This window comes from Ambystoma mexicanum, chromosome 7p, assembly GCF_040938575.1.
Source record: "Ambystoma mexicanum isolate Mex_15411 chromosome 7p, UKY_AmexF1_1, whole genome shotgun sequence".
Lineage (NCBI taxonomy): Eukaryota > Metazoa > Chordata > Amphibia > Caudata > Ambystomatidae > Ambystoma > Ambystoma mexicanum.
In genome coordinates this window covers 104,855,596-104,872,489 of record NC_090939.1, presented here as the reverse complement: position 1 = coordinate 104,872,489, position 16,894 = coordinate 104,855,596, and the positions used below count along the sequence as shown (strand labels likewise).

General features: G+C 47.7%; 1 protein-coding gene across 4 annotated transcripts in view; it reads right to left on the bottom strand.

The window, feature by feature from the left end:
- The window catches only part of GRAMD1C (GRAM domain containing 1C), a 2,017,351-nt gene that overhangs the window by 650,595 nt on the left and 1,349,862 nt on the right, over positions 1–16,894 (bottom strand). For all 4 annotated transcript variants that reach the window (XM_069635887.1, XM_069635884.1, XM_069635886.1 and 1 more), the window contains one exon: positions 5,984–6,173. In XM_069635887.1, coding sequence (XP_069491988.1) covers positions 5,984–6,173 — 190 coding nt within the window. The remainder of the gene's footprint in view (positions 1–5,983; positions 6,174–16,894) is intronic.

Sequence of the window (16,894 nt, the reverse complement as noted above, 5' to 3'; positions counted from 1 at the left end):
GTCATCAACTTTCTTTACTCTGTTAACATCTAAGACTTTCGATTGTGCACAGTATTTAGCTTGACCCATTGCAGGACCACTTCGATTCACAATACTTTGTCACTCTTTCGCTTTTGCCACCTCTCAGTTGGATACCTTAGAGACCTTCGAAATGAACAAAGGCACAGTGCCAGACCACAGTCTAAGGTATTGTATCTTGGTTTCAAATTCAGTCACTCATCTGCTGTTTAACTACGCTCACGTTGGCTATAAGACGCATTTCAAACAATGTTCGTTTCACTGTTCGCCATAATATGTTGCTGCTTGCAACCTTGGCTTCAACACAGACCGGTACTCTATCAGTCTCCCCACTTCACCGGCTGTGTTGATCTCACTGATGCTGCTTTGTTGTTGGAGCCAAGGATAGCACCACGGCAGCTGGTGATTCTCCCTGCCTTGATTATCAACGCAGGAGGGCCCCGTGTACCTCACACACACAATGCAGGATTCTTCAGCCTGGTTTCCTGGTCTTGCGCTTTCTATTCACAAGGTTTTGTGAAAGTAAAGGTTCCTCCTCGAAAAGGTGAAGGGCACCTCCCTCCTTGCGATACCCTTCTGTTCTGCCGTCTTTTGCCTCGTGTAAAACTGCCATCTTGGAACTGCTGATTCCTTGTGTGCCTTGCCTCGCTCAAAGTGTGCTCTCGTGCTCCACCTTTTATCCGTGTGGTGAAATGTAAAGAAAATCAGTTGTGCGTGATGGTCAGTAATTGCCTGACTCTGCCTGACTATCGTATTGGGACATGTTGGGTTTACGGCACAGGTGTTTCTCTCATAGCGAGCTGTACCTGACAAAGTGTTCGTGTTGTGAAGGGAGTGTCATGGTTAGGCATGCGAGACATTCTGGATCTACATTAGGAACTGTCCCTACCCTAAATAAGCCAATACTACACCCACGTTTTAAACTATTTTCCAAGTATGTGCTGCCTGTCTTTAAACGGGGCCAGCCGATTCATAAAGTTTGGCGGGTGTGTTTTCCTGGCAACTGGAGGTTGCCATGGAAACTTGGAACTCCGTTGCTAGGAGGAAGAAGCCGGCGTCCAGAACGTCGACGTACGGCTCACGTGACTAACCCTTCTTAGTCCCGCCCCTTCTGACTTTTCGTTGCTTCTGAATATGCCGATTTTTTCTCATACCTGAAATTATGTGCTTATCTGGTTTCCTTTAACCTTGTACTTGTGGAGTGTCCTAGTGCCTTTCTTGTCTTCTTTCCCTTACCTCCTATGACCCGGATTGCTCTACCGACCTGCTGTGTGTGCTTCAGGCGTCCTCGTTTCGTCGGGATAGGTTTTGGGACTTATTAGGCGTCCGCGTTCCTAGGGGAATAGTCTGTTTCTTTTGGAACTTGTTTCTACAAACTTTGTCTCGTTTTTTGGATACAATTAAGACTCAAAGAACTCTGGTGGCAAGACTTATTCCTTTGATTCCTCTTGCCTCTTTCTTACCCTATTTTCTTACTGAACTATTGTATATTTAATTTCAGACCCGGTTAACGATTGCTGTACTAGTATTGAACCTTAGACACCATTGATGTTTCTGCCTTAATAGTACAGGTTAATGGGTGTATTGTTTTGCATTTACTTGGAATACGTACTGGTATTGTTCACACTAACATTATGTGTTTCCTTTGTAGCCACGGTGTCTCGGGGGTATCCATTCTTTCAATGAATTGATCTTTCTGCATGTTTATTTTACATTCAGAGGGTTACATTAGTGGGAAGAATTTTTCTTCTTCACAACAGGGTCAAGTTTTGGAAGGAGTATTCTGACAGGGGGAGGGGGAGTTTGAGTTCCTTAGTATTTTACCTGTTAGAATGCGGTAAAGGTGTTACAGGGAAGGGGATACTGCATCTCATTGTCCAGTGTCCCACTCCCCGAAGAGCCCTCACCCAGGTGAATCTCCCACACTGGTACACCCCCAGGAACTGGATCCAAAAGTGATGGCCATTTCCTGGCCACCTGGATGACAGAACCCCCGGGGACTTGCTGGTGAGACACCTTCAGGTTTCTCACACGGTCGTTATGAAACGTTCTGAAGGGCTTGCATGACGACAAAGCCTGCAGCTCACCAATCCTGCGTGCCAAGTTGAGCGCCACCAGTAATACAGTCTTCAGTGTAACCAGTGTGAGGTCTACTGAGGCGATGGGCTCAAACGGCTTGCGCTGCAAGACCGCCAGAACCACATCAAGGTCCCCGAACAAACGAGGCCTGTGTACTGAAGTAAAGAGCCTGGACAACCCCTTAAGGTGGGCCTTAACCACCAGTTTGGCTGCTGAAAAAAACGCCCTCTGGGGCATTCTTGTAGGCCCCAATGACCGGCAGATAGGTGCGGCAGGTATCGACCTGCACGCCAGAACAAGCCAAATGTGCAGAAAATGCCAGCACGCCATCCAGAGAGCAGGTGAGAGGGTCAAGCCCCTTGTCGCAAGCCCTGTGGCAAAACCTTGTCCACTTACTCTTCTACTGAGCCCGCGTAGAAGGCCTCCTGAATGATGTCCCAGTTATCCTCGGAGAACTGAGTGTGGTGCTGGTCAGGAACCAGGCCGCTAGGGCCAGCCTGGCCGGATATGGGTGCTCCACCTCCTCACCCCGCTGGAGATTGGAATATGGACAAGTCCCTGAGAACATAACTGCAGCAGATCAGAGAACCATGCCCTCAACGGCCAGGACGATCAAGATGAGGCTTCAGCCCCAATGACGACCAGAACTTGCAGAGGGTTCGCTGGAGCAATAGTGGAGTAGGAAACGCATAACACCTGCCGTCATGCCAGCAGAGCTTGACTGTGTCCCCCAGAGACCCCTGACCTCGGCCCGGCTATGAGGTGAACGAAGGGCACTTGGAATTCAGAGTAGATGCAAATAAATCCAGATTCAGAAACCCCCCATTTCTGGAACAGGGGGCAACAAGGAGTTGATGCGTAACTCCCACTCGTAGGTGTTGAACCCCAAGCGGCTGAGTTAGTCTGCTTTTGCATTGCTGTCCCCTGGAAGCTGAACAGAGGAAATCCAAATTCCTTCCGTAAGGGCCCATTCCCATATCGCCACCGCTTCCATGCACAGGAGGTGGGAACGGGAGCCACCCTGCTTGTTCAGGTAAACCATTGTTGTGGAGTCATCAGACCTGACCAGAACTGCTGTGCACCTGATGAGAGGCAGGAAAGCCTTGAGCACCAGGCCCACCGCCTAGAGTTAGAGCAGATTGATATATAGAAGGGCTTCCACCCTGGACCATGCAACATGAATGGAGTAGCCCTCTAGAGTCTCTCCCCCCAGCCCGAAAGCGAGTCGTCACCGCCAGAGCGTAGCCGTGCTGGATTATGCTAAGGACTGACTCTTGGAGGCAGAACACAACGATCCCTTGACCACTGGGGCCGGAGAGGATGACAAACTTGATCGCCTCTCCGTGGACCGCCTGGTAGAGCTCCTGAGCCCCTCGGCTCGGGAGCCGGTAGCCTTGACAGCCTCGGGTCTGCCAGAACCAGAAACCAAGGTACCCTTACCTGAGGAAGCCGCCGGGAAGGAGTCTTCACGCTGAAGAGCCATACTAAACAAAGGGCCTTCCTTGTCCTGACATGGGGTCTTGGAGAGTAACTCTTTAAGATGACCTGGAGGAGAAGAGTGGACGATCTCCCTCCAGCGTGAAAGATGATTCTTCAATGCCCTGTGACAGAGCACTGCAAGCTACAAACACGTGCCAGCGTTGGTCGTGCCCCAGCACTCAAGGCAGAGCGCATGGGGGTCCGAGGCAGGGAATGAGCGATCACAGGACACGCATCTCGTGAAGCCTCCTGCATTAGACATGCGCCGGGGGAGGCGAGGCACCGAAGGGAGGTGAAGAAAACTTTAAAAACAAAGAACGGGGTGTAAGCGTAAAATTAAAAAAAGTGTCTGCGCCTAGCTGCCTGGTCCAACACCGTCTGTGTGGAAAAAGGGACTCAGTTGAGGCACCGGAGGGCAGGGACTCTGTGTTCCCACGCCCGGGGCCGCGCTGGACTAAATTTAAAGGGGAAGCTCAATTTCTTACCCCCAAAGATTCCGGTACCGTCTTCATGTTGGGGGACGCTCACAAGGATGGAGGAAAGGGCACAGGGGAGATGTCTCTCTCTCTCTCATCCCACAATCAGGAATGTGCAGAGTTGAGCGAGAACCGCTCCTTGCACCACATTAGCAACCACTCACCAGTGGAACAGTGACCATGTAAGCAATGTGGTGGATGGTCTATGCTGTCAAAATTCCAGAGACCAATTCTGTAGACAGAGTGATGGTTGAGAGCATGTTGGTGCCTCATTCAAGCTAAGGAACAGCAGTTGTAGATAAAATAGTAAGCATCAAGCAGAGCAACTGCAAGAAAGGAAGTCGGCATCAGATGGGGCAACTGCAAGTAAAGAATTACTTGTATATTAGATACAAAGATTGATTTGGGTCAGATCAGCTCAAGAAGAAATCTTTGTTGCAAAGTGCTGCAGGAAACGAATGAAACAAAACTCACTGACATAAAAACAGTATGCCCCAACCCCCACTCAAGAGTTCAAAATGCTTCTATATCCTTCAATATGATATAGGTTTTAATACACAGACAGTGGATTATTCTATTATTAAAGCTAAAAATGCATCAACTCAATTAGTATGTGGTGTGTTATATTAAGACCTAGTTACCCACGGTCGGTTACCCAGCTAAAGGATGGAAAAAGCTGCCAGGTAGGCAACAGGAACATATCATGGCATGTGAAAGAGACTAAATTATAATAATGCAACAACAACATAATTTAAACTCTTTTATTCTCTTTTTTTCTTTGCTCTAACATACACCAGTTCAAGATGCAGTCAGTTGGGTCTTGTGCTTTTTCATGTTAGGTCCGTAAGGACCTGCATTACATTGTACTTGAAATTCTTTCCCACCCCCACCCGAGAAAGCGGTATCAAGCAGGGCGATTGCAGAAAAGGAAGTCTGCATCAGGCGTGACAATTTCAGGTAAGGAAGAGAGCCCCCCCAGGGAGATAACAAGGAGCCGACAGGAGAACACAGACAGGACTAATGAATAAAACTAAGAGCAGATGCAAGAAGAGGAACATTGATTGACAAGGAGACAGCAACAGAGCGGACGACTGGTATACTACTAGGGAGAGAGTGAGAAGAGTCTGCCAGTTTGGCCTCTATGCCTGATGTTCACATCCTCAACGTCGATTCTAACGCTCCTGGGAGAGCACGCCTGACTGCGCATGCTCCAAACACCACCACTGATCTCCCATGCAAGCATAGCGGCGTACATATAATGCTCGTCAGCGCAATTCTTTTCCTTTTAGTTTTGTAGAGTGGTTCCATTTTCCCAAGCAAGATTCCAACAGGCATATAAACACCAACCAGTCAGTAAGTGTGGGTCCCTGGGACACTCAATGACATCTGAGTATGCAAGGAATGCTGACAGGTATAGGGGAAACAAAATGTCTAAATTAACAGGCTTTGTGGACAAAATTCACATTAGAGTTAGAGTGGCAACATATTATGAGATACATGATTGCTGATTGATGGAATTCCCTTATTTTAAACTCAGAGAGGCTTTTTGGTTTTCCAATTCCATTTGCTCCCATTGTTGCCCGCTTCTCTGAGCTCAAATGAGCTGCAGTTTATAACAGCAGTGACATAATTTAGTAATTTCCAGTGGCCATGGTGTCAGCTTAAATTCTCACCTTCATTTGTTTTCACTGAATTACACTTCACCTAATATTTAGGGGTATGTTTCACAACTCATAGCAATGTTCAAAGCAGATCTTTACTCAGTAATTATTTGGTCAACATCCTCAAATGGGGTGCCTGGTGATGTTCCCTGGAGACCGATTGAAATCTGTCTGAAAGAAGCTCACCAGAGGTATTACATCCTAGAGTAAAGCAGGCTGAACACCATATGAATAATTTACAGCATCATTGAAATACTTGCCACTGCTTACCTTCCTCAGGGGAATCTGAATAGCTGCCCTTCTCCAAAGGCAGGTCCTCGTGCCCATTTAGGTCCACCATATCTAAGCCAGCTGTCTGTGCACTCAGCCTCACAGTCGGCTGCCTTTCGGATGTCAGCAAAGGGCTCTTCTTGCACTGTTTATCATTGTCCAGTTCCTCCTTTGGGCACTGCGGGGATCCCTATGGAATTAAGCAACCAAAAGTTAGATACTTAAAGAAAACATTTGTTCTGGTATAAATAAAATTGTTCGCCATTTGAACCTTTCCCCCCAAAATAGAATATTTAAAAAAAAGATAAAATAGGGTTCCACATTTCAGCATGTTAAACTTACAGACATGTCTTAAGAGCGCTAACTGCACCAATGGTCATGCTGGGTGCAGACAGGCTTTAGGTTGCATGTATCAAAAGGGTTATGGGAAGGTAGAGAGGCCGGATAACACTGCATGCTGTAAATGGTTTAAATATTTTAAGTATGCTTCCTCAATCTCCTATCTAGCAACTATTGAGGAAAGAAACCTTTTTGATAAAACATCAGATCAGCATGTCAAGACCTCAATTGAAACTGTTCATCTGCTACCTAGTTACATATGATCTCCGCTGAATTTTACAATTTTGAAGTTGATCACACATTTAGAACTTGCCATGCTAATGAAGAACTTTTGAATGTGTGACTAGAGTGAAGTAATGGGAGAGGAGAGATGTCCAGGTAAAAGAGGAGGCCCAACCCCCTCCCTATATAGAGAGGTCAGAGGCTGAGCCTTCCACATTTCCTCTTTATTTCGCAAGCCTGTGATTGTCATGTGTTAGTAGGAAATCTCATCAATCTTGGCAAACAAAGGACAGCAAGAGTCCCTTTCACTTGCCCAGCCTCCACCAACTCCTACTATGCCATCGCCTGAATGTTCCCACTCCCAAGCACTGCAGCGCCCCAAGGTGGGCCCGCTTGGGTGCTAAAGTGTGCGGCAGCATGCATCCCTCCTGGAATCTGTAGCAGAAGTAATGGAGAGGGTGGCAAGTGGACTATAGTTGGCAAGAAGTGAGGCTAGAACAACATGAACCCTCCCCACTTAAAAAAGGAACTAATAGATTATACCACCAGAACAGTGCCATTGGCTGACAGGAGGAGAGGCAGGAACTCATTTCAAGATCTGTCTATTTCACTGATATTCTGTGATCTTAGTCCTATTTTTATTTTTTTATTATTTTTGATTAATTTGTCATCAGTTTCAACAAAATAACCAAACATTTTCCTCCTGCTCGCTCCCCCCTCCTTGCCCTCCACTCCTTCCCCTTCCCATCCCTTGCTCCCCCGGATCCAGATCCTCATATGCAACAGTTTTCCCTTCAGTCTACCTGTTTCACGCAATTCCCACAATTCATAGTCTCTGTGGACCAAATGTTTCCAGATAATCATCTTGCAGGATGGACAGTACTATCCCCCTGCCCCCTGTCTGCTCGGAACCTTGCCTGATCCCCCTGAATAGAGTATGTTACCCACTCCAGAGCTAAAATGTTCTATATTTTCAGTATCCAGTCTTGTTCACCTGGAGGTTTCTTTGTTTCCATCTTTGTGCCACCACCAGGAATGCGGACATGTTCAATATCATATAGACCTTAGAATGCAGTTTGGCCAACAGGGCGAAGTCTACATCACACAGCCCCAGTATGCATTCCTCTAGATTCCTTTAAATCTGTGCACCAAACTTCTTTCATCCTAGAGTTTACCGAGATCCAAAATTTCTTGATCTCTGGCCAGCTCCACCATATATGGGCCCAATCCCCTCTGCTATTGCACCTTCTCCTGCAGCTCAGGGATATCACTATATTAAATCTATGAAGCCCCTCTGGTATCTAGTGCCATTTTATCTTTACTTTATACCACATTTATTGTACTTGTATCACCCTTGTCAGTTTGGGCATTTCCCTCCAAAGCCTATCCCATCTGTCTTGAGGAATTGTGTCCCACTGTCGCTTCCCATTTCTTCATGTATTCCCATTTGTTCAATGGGGGGCCCTCTGAGAAGAACAAGTTACTTCTTACCTTGTAACGTTCTTTCGACGGGATGTTCCTCCGACGTATTCCTTATCTTAGATATCTCCTTCCAGGTCTGCTGGCTTTGGAAACTTTTTCTCTAGAGGGCGCTGCACGTCGACGTCCTCCGAGTCGATGTCCCTCGACAGCCGCCGTATCGACGTCATCCTGCCTATAAAGGCCGCGCGCAGCGTCCGTTGCTCAGTTCCGTTTTGTAGCCCACAATAATTCTTTCTGGACTAGACTAATCACCCTGAAGGAGCGTAAGCTGCAACAACAAGGGAAGTAGAACTGCGGGGATAGATGGGAGGGTCGATAAGGAACACGTCGGAGGAACATCCCGTCGAAAGAACGTTACAAGGTAAGAAGTAACTTGTTCTTCGAAGGGATTGTGTCCTCCGACGTATTCCTTATCTTAGATAGGCTCCCATAGCAGTATTCTATCATTGGAGGAGGGAGTACTGACTTCACGCTGTCTTCTATTGATGAATAGAGTGCAGTACAGCCCTTCCAAACCTAGTCTCTTGACTGGAGGAGGAATCCAAGTTGTAAAATCGTGTAAAGGTATGGATAGACGACCATGTAGCGGCCGCACAGATGTCTTTAACCGGCACACATCTTTTGAGGGCCGATGAAGCTGCAATACCTCTGGTCGAATGAGCCCTAAGGTTTTGAGGGGGCTCTTTCCCTGCCAGTTTATAACATTCCAGAATGGCTAGAATGATCCATCTGGAAATGGTCTGCTTAGTTATTGGTAACCCCAGCTTGTGACCTGTGTAACCTACAAACAGCTGGTCTGCCTGTCTTATCCTGGCTAGTCTACTGATGTAAAAACTTAAAGCCCTTCTAGGGTCTAGCCTGTGTAACCTCTCTTCCTCTTTCCCCGGATGAGGAGGAGGATAGAAAGATGGTAGGGTAATCTTCTGAGTGATATGGAATTCAGAAACCACCTTTGGGAGGAAATTAGGCTTCACTTGCAGGACAACTTTGTCTTTGTGAAAGATTGTATGAGGGGGTTTACAAGAAAGAGCTTGTAATTTGCTCACCCTTCTAGCAGATGTAAGTGCTATTAATAAAACAGTTTTATGGGTAAGGAATCTTAACGAACAAGAATGGAGTGGTTCGAAAGGTGTGCCCATCAGGAAAGTTAGGACTAAGTTTAAATCCCATAGGGGAACTTGGAATGGTCTTGGGGGATAAACATTGGTTAACCCCTTTAGAAACTGTATTACCAAGGGTAACTTGAAATAGGATGGTTCTTCCGCAGTGCGCTTAAAGATGGATAGCGCTGCGAGATAGCCCTTAATGGTGCCAACTTGAAGGCCTGAATTCGCCAAATATAGTAGGAAGGACAAAACCATTGGTGTACCACATGAAAAGGGGTTGATATTCTGTTCTCTACACCAGCTGCAAAATCTGTTCCAACGGCAGCGATATAAAGACTTTGTTGCTGGCCTCCTTGCCGAAAGCAACACCTCCATAACATCATCAGGGAGGTCCCAATCCTTGTACCTCAGCCTTTCAGAAGCCAAGCGTGAAGGTTGAGGGTTTTGATGTCTGGATGGAGAACCTGACCTCCCTTCTGTGAGAGTAGGTTCTCTCTGAGTGGAAGTCGAATTGGAGGGCAGATGGACAAGTCTAGAAGGTCCGGGTACCACGTTCTCCTGGCCCAATCCGGGGCAATTAGGATCATGGTTGTCCGGAATCTTCTCAACCTCCTGATCATTTGAGGAATGACAGGGACCGTTGGGAACGCGTACAGAAGCGGAAACTCCCAGTCCACTATGAACGCGTCTCCCAGAGCTCCTCTCTGGGGAAATTCCCTTGAGCAGAACAGATCGCATTTCCTGTTGAGGCTGGTGGCGAACAGATCCACCTGAGGGGTTCCCCAAAGGACGAAGATCTCTTGAAGGACTTCCTGAGCTAGCTCCCACTCGTGGGAGACTGTGCTCTGCCTGCTCAGAGCGTCCGCTGTCAAGTTCTTCTCTCCGGCTAGGTGAACTGCCGATAGAGAGATTCCTTCTTGGATTGCCCAAAACCAGAGCTGCATCGCCTCTCTGCACAGAGGTAGTGATCCTACGCCTCCTCTTTTGTTGAGGTAATGCATGGCCACCATGTTGTCTGTCATTATCAGGACATTTTTCCCTTGTACAGCTGGCAGGAACACCTTCAGCGCAAGTCTGATGGCTCTCAGCTCTATGTAGTCTGGACTCCGATGGAGACCAACGACCGCTGATCGTCAAGTCGTTGGCGTGGGCTCCCCACCCCGTGAGTGAGGCGTCTGTGACTACTGTTATCTCCGGCCAGGGTTGCCAAAATTGTTCTCCTTTCAGAATGTTCTCCTGACAGGCCCACCACTGAAGGTCTCGAGCCAGCCTGTCGGGAACCTGAAGAAGAACTGTCATTCTCCCTGAGAATTGTGACCACTGAGTCCTCATTGTCCACTGGAGGGCTCTCATTCTCAGGCGAGCCTCTGGCACTAGGAAAATGCAGGATGCCATGAGGCCTAGCAACCTCAAAAAGTCGAAGGCTGGGAGACGTTGGGCATCTTGGAACTTGGTAACCATCTGTAGAATATCTTGAGCCCTCACCTATGGTGGCGAGGCTTTTCCCAGGGAAGTGTCCAGGATCGCTCCTATGAACTGGAGTCTCTGCGATGGTATCATTTGTGACTTCTTTAAATTGAGGGAGAAGCCCAGTTTGTGAAGGGAGTGGCACACGTGATTTAGCTGGATCTGAGCTTGTTCCGAAGATACAGCCCTGATCAACCAATCGTCCAGGTAGGGGTAGACGTGAATCCCTTCCCTCCTTAGACTTGCCGCCACTACCGACATTAACTTGGTGAAGACCCTCGGGCGGAGGTCAGCCCAAATGGCAGCACTCGAAATTGATAATGAGAGTTGCCAATTGCGAACCTCAGGTATTTCCTGTGTTTGAGATGGATAGGCACATGGAAATAAGCGTCCTAAAGGTCCAGAGATACCAACCAGTCCTGGAACTGAAGGGCCTGGAGGATCTGAGAAAGAGTGACCATCTTGAATTTGTCTTTCCTGAGGAATTTGTTCAATTCTCGCAAGTCCAAGATGGGTCTCAGTCCTCTGTCTTTCTTTGGAATGAGAAAGTAAGGGGAGTACCAGCCCTTGTTCCTCTCCGCTACAGGTACCGGTTCTATGGCACCTTTCTCTAGCAGGTCCAAAATTTCCTGCAAGAGGAGCGGATCTGGAGCTTTCTGAGAGCTGATCCCCGGTGGATGACTCTGAGGTATGCGAAAGGCAGGCAGTAACCTTGGGCAACTGTTTCCAATGCCCAAGCATCTGACGTGATAGCCTGCCATTCCGCCAGATGTTGAGCCAACCTGCCTCCTACAGGTGTCCTGTGAGGGAAGTCCTCAGAGTGGTTTTGGGGCGGCTGATGCAGATGCCGATGGTAAAGAGGCACCTGCTGTTGCTGCGGCTTTTGAATATCTACCCCGTCCACCTCGGGTAGTTCTTCTTTGTCCCCTTTGAGCCGGTCGTCCTCTACCTCTTCCGAATGCAGAGTAGAAGCGAAAGGACTTGCCCCTCGCAGAGGTTCCTGTGGGACGAAAAGGTGTCTGACGGATTGCAGCGCCTAGGGATTTTGCTGCTGCTTTTGAAGTTTGCAGTTTCTCTAAACTGTCATCCGCCTTTTTCCCGAACAAAGAAGAGCCATCGAATGGCATGTTCAAGAGCCTGGCTTGAACATCTGGGGCAAAACCAGACTTTCTCAACCAAGCGAATCTCCTGGTTGTTGTACTTGCCGCCATTGCTCTGCTGATACTATCAGCCGAATCAATGCCCGTCTGGAGGGATTCGCACATAGCGTCTTAACCGTCTTGTATGATATTCAGGAACGCCTCCCTTTCTTCTCCCTCCGGGATGCAGTCAGCCGCTGTAGAAGCACACTCCCAAAGTGTATGGCTGAATCTAGCAAGGGTGCAAGTAGCATTAACAGATTTTAACGCCATGCTACATGGCGAAAAAAATTTCTTTGCCATAGCATCATATTTTTTATTGTCCCTGTCCTGTGGGACGGTAGGATAAGCCGTCTTGACATCAGTAGAAGATGCTGCCTGTACCACCAGACTTTCTGGGGATGGGTGTTTTGACAAAAACTCTGGGTCTGTAGAAGATACCCTGTATTTTGTAGACAGTTTTTTTTATTTACTGCCGGGACGACATCTGGGGTTTCCCAGTTCGTCATAATCTTCCTCTGAAGAGCTTTATGAAAAGGCACCACAGGATCCTCCTGTGGGCCTTTGTCAAGAATATCCGTGAGGTCATCTTGTTGGAAAGACTGTGAAGTTGCAGACCACCCCATAAACTCTGTGATCCTGGCCATTAAGGCTCTATAGGGGGTTTCAGCATGCTCCCCCGGGTCTGGCCTAGCAAACTCCACCTCAGGGTAAGTGTCTAACCCACTTGCCTCATGTAAGGAATCATGAAGATCCTTTAACCTGCGTTCTTCAGAGGAAAACTCCTCTCTAATTGGGGTTACAGGTCCCTGCAACTCAAATGTGTCTTCCTGTTCAGACAATTCACCCTCTTCCATAATTGAGGACATAGTTCTCAATTGTTCTGAACTCATAAAGGGTGTAAACCCCATCTCCAAGGCAGAGGGTGCCAAACTTGTCATAATCGGTCTCGAAAACGTCAATGTCGTCGACGCCGACGTCGAAGGCTTCGAGCGTGGCGTCGAAAACAAAGGCGGAGGCCTCGATGACCTCGACAGAATTGGGATTCTGCTCGACAATCTCGACGCCATTGTCATCGAGGACCTGGGGATAGTCACTGGGTGAGTCGTAACCGTGACTTTTCTTGGCGTCGACGCTGGTGTCGAAGCTGGCGTCGAGTCGACAGACCCGTGTGTCGAAGGTCCCTTCGACAACGGCGTCGAAGACACCGACCTCGGCGTCGACAGAACCTACGTCGACGGTGTCGACGGAACCTTCGAAGAAGGTTTTGAGGTCATAGTCCTACTCGAGGGTTCGAGACGCGCTCGAGAAGTTTCCTTCGCTGGGTACTGCGACTCGCAGCGTTTTTGACCTTCGGGTCTTTCGACCAGAGCATCGCTCTCGGCAGTCTTCGAGGGGGTCGAGGCCGCTTTCTCGAAGACGCTCATCATATTTTTGCGGAATTCCTCCCATTCAGCCCGGTAACTATGTTTCGTGGGGCAAGGGATTCTATTTGGAGAAACAGAGGAAGAGGAAGACGGAGAAGGGGATCTTCGACGTCTCCTCTTCGAGTGCTTCGATCTCGAGGAGTGATGGGACCCACTCCGAGACCTGGAGCGCGAATGGTGACGAGGAGACGAATGTCTCGACTTTGTCGAGGAAGAAGAAGCTTTAAAAGTCTTACCTTTCTCCAACTTCCCCCTACGCTCCTTCAGGGCCTTAGCTGTCATGGACATACAGTCCTCGCACTCCGAACAATGGTGTTCAGCTCCCAAAGACCACAGACAAACTCTGTGAGGGTCAGTCAGCGACATCTTTTTCCCACAATCTCGGCATTTTTTGAAGCCGGACCGAGGAGTTGTCGGTTCCGACGAAGAAGCCATCGAGTACGGATCGAATAACTCGAGGTAAATAGGATTAACCTGACAAAACTGAGCAACGGTATTCCGAGGCACTGAGTAAGCGCGGAAAAACGGAACTGAGCAACGGACGCTGCGCGCGGCCTTTATAGGCAGGATGACGTCGACGTCGATACGGCGGCTGTCGAGGGACATCGACTCGGAGGACGTCGACGCGCAGCGTCCTCTAGAGAAAATTTTCCGAGGCCAGCAGAGCGGGAAGGAGATATCTAAGATAAGGAATACGTCGGAGTACACAATTCCTTCGAAAATTGCATATAGTGCAGGTTACTTTCTCCTGTTTTTTCTATGATGTACTTTTTGAGTGTGGATAATGGTCTGCTGGCTGCTGCTTTGTTTGGCGGGTCTGATAGCCAGTGCCTAAATTGGAGGTACCTAATAAGCATTTCTCCCTCTGCTACCCCAAACGCCTCTTTGAACTGTTCGAAGGTTTTAACTTCTAGGCCCTACATCATATCCCTCATCTTACAGCATCATATTGCTTTCCATTGTTTGTATGCCCGTTGCTCCCACCCTGGGACAAATTGTGTGTTGCAGAAACGTGGCATGAATGGGGAAGGGAAAGAAGAAATCTTGATTTTCTTCACCAAAGTATCCAGTGCTGTGATTTTGCTCATTTGCATATTTTGGGGTCTGTCCAGTGTCTGCAACCAAAGAACCTAATCGAGGGGTGTATTGCCCTATCCATTCAGTACCAGTAGATCGCATTAACCACTCTCTGATCACCCTCAATTGTGCTGCCGCATTAGTCCAGGAGAGGTCCGGGAGAGCTATGGCCCCCTTATTCTTTGGCGCCATTAGCGTCCGTAGTTCTAACCTCAGTCTTGTTTTTCCACAAGAAAGCAGATATTAGTCTGTGTAATGTTATATATAAATTGTGTGGCAGCGCAATTGGGAGAGCTTGGGAGGAGTATAGGACTCTTGGGAGTATCACAATTTTAATGGTTTAACTCTATCTAGCCACAATATGGTCAAGGGTCCCCATTTATGTTAGTGCTCTTTGAAGGAGTCCAGGAGTGGACTAAAGTTTGGCCCAAACAACTTGTCTAGCGAATATGTTATAGTGACACCCATATACCTTATCCCGCCTCCTACCCATATAACCAACGTGTTTGTTTCATACTGGCCAATTGCTCTTATTTTTATTTTTTTATTGATATGTTCAGTATTTCTGATTTGTTAATAATGACTGAGGCCTGCGACTGCCCCAAAAGTCCCTATTTCCTGGGTTATCACGGAAATTAAAGGTCCAGCACTGTGTGCAGGACTTCCGCAAAGGCATTATTTTGTGTTCTTACCCTCCAAACAGAAATACCCTTTATATGCTCTGTTGTTCTAATCAGAGTAAAAAAAAAAAAAGACTCTAGATAGATTGCGAATAACAATGGGGAGAGCGGACACCCCTGCTTGGTTCCCCTTCGTATAGCTATACTTTGAGACAGTTGTCCAATTATTAGCAGTCGAATCATCAGTGATATGTAGTTAGCCCTCACCATCTGCATAAACCGTGTGCCAAAGCCCATTTGTTCCATTGTTTGGATTAAGAAGGAACATTCCACTCGATCATGCGCTTTCTTTGCGTCAAGCGAGAGAAAGAGGTCTGGAATTCCCTTCTTATTATTGGTCTGGGTTTATGAGGTCGGCGGGATCTCATCGATTCCGTTTGCCAGTATTTTGGTATATATAACTTAGCATCGATATTTATCACTGCTATGGGTTGGTAGGAGCCACATTGGGTCGGGTCTTTTTCCGGCTTCGGGAAGAGGACTACTTTGGCTTCTTCGATTGTGGGAGACATTGCTTTAGTCCTAATCTTATCTCCAATGTTTCCTATTATGACCTGGTCTTTAAGGAGCTCCACTGGGAATGTCCATTTCCAGAGTCCACTCCGTCCTGTGGGTAGGTTTAATCTTACTGGTAGAGGTCCACTCCTTCCACCCTTCCCATCAATGTCGTAGAGACCCAGGCGTAGGCGATACGTGTGAATGATCGATGCACTTGTCAATAAAAGGTGTAGCCCTTCAAGTCCCCCTGTAGTGTACTCCATGTATCCCCGGGGGTTAGATGTTCCATTTTCTGTTTTAAGGCATTGGACGGCACCACCTGCCTGTGATATATCCTGGCATTCCCATCTCTCTGTAGATCCTAGGCCATATTGAAGTCCCCCATTCATATGGTTTCCCCATTTGCGAACGCCTCTAAGCTAGAGAGCACTGATCTCATGAAGCTGTCCTCTCCGGAACTGGGAGCATACGCAGCTGCTAATGTGAGTGCTAAATGACCTAATTGAATTTTAACTAATAGATATTGCGCCCCCACCGCCCGTTTCCTTGTGTGCCCAGGTGTTTGAGCAATGACAACTCCCCCTGATGTGGGGGTATTCCCTCAACTTTAGTCTACGTTTGTCTCATTTTTGTATATAGGTTTCTTGTAATATTATGTCAAGCTTTTCCCTTTGGAGGTAATGCTCCACTTTCTTTTTAACAGGTAATTGAAACCCCTTATATTAAACGTAACTAATATGAATTTAAGTCTTCTCAACCCTGGCTGCTGCCTTTGCCATCCCAGTCCCCTCAAAACTTAGGGCATCCTCATGTTTTCGCCTCTAGTAGAACCTAATCTCTTCTCCCCTTGTCCACTTATGTGCTCTGTGCTCATTGGTCTGGATCCGTCCCTCCCCTTCTGCATATTTGACCCCCCACCCTCTTATCAAACCTTTCCCAAAAACTTGGGAACAATAAAAGTTCCTGAGGCGAGTCAAAGTACCTATTTGAGTCCTCTGGCCTCCCGCCCTTCGGAATTGACCCACCATTGCCTCCCAGAGAACTGTTGGGGTTCCCTAAGACCCTTGATCCGATACCAAGTGTCATCTGAGGTTTCAGAGGTCCGCGTCAGAGTTTCCCCTTTCACTATGGCAACTCTGCCTGATGACCTGCTGTGTTACGCAGAGATTATCAATACCCTGCAGTCAAGGTCAGTGGGTTTGTTTCCGGGGGTCGCACTTAGGGCTGTCAGTTGGCAGTGATATATGGTGTTTGCTCTTGATCTGATTGAGCAGCATTAAACTATTTTCCAGCTGAAGCGCTTCCTTTAGGGGTGCTGCATGGGCCCGGTCTACCTCGCCTATTTTTCCCAGCTATCGACCATTCCCAAGGTTTCCTTCTTTGTGTCTCATGAACGTTGCCTGCGGTTCCTATTAGTCCTTGCTTAATTGCATAACTCTTCTGAGTGCAGTTTTGTAAATATTCACTAAAACAC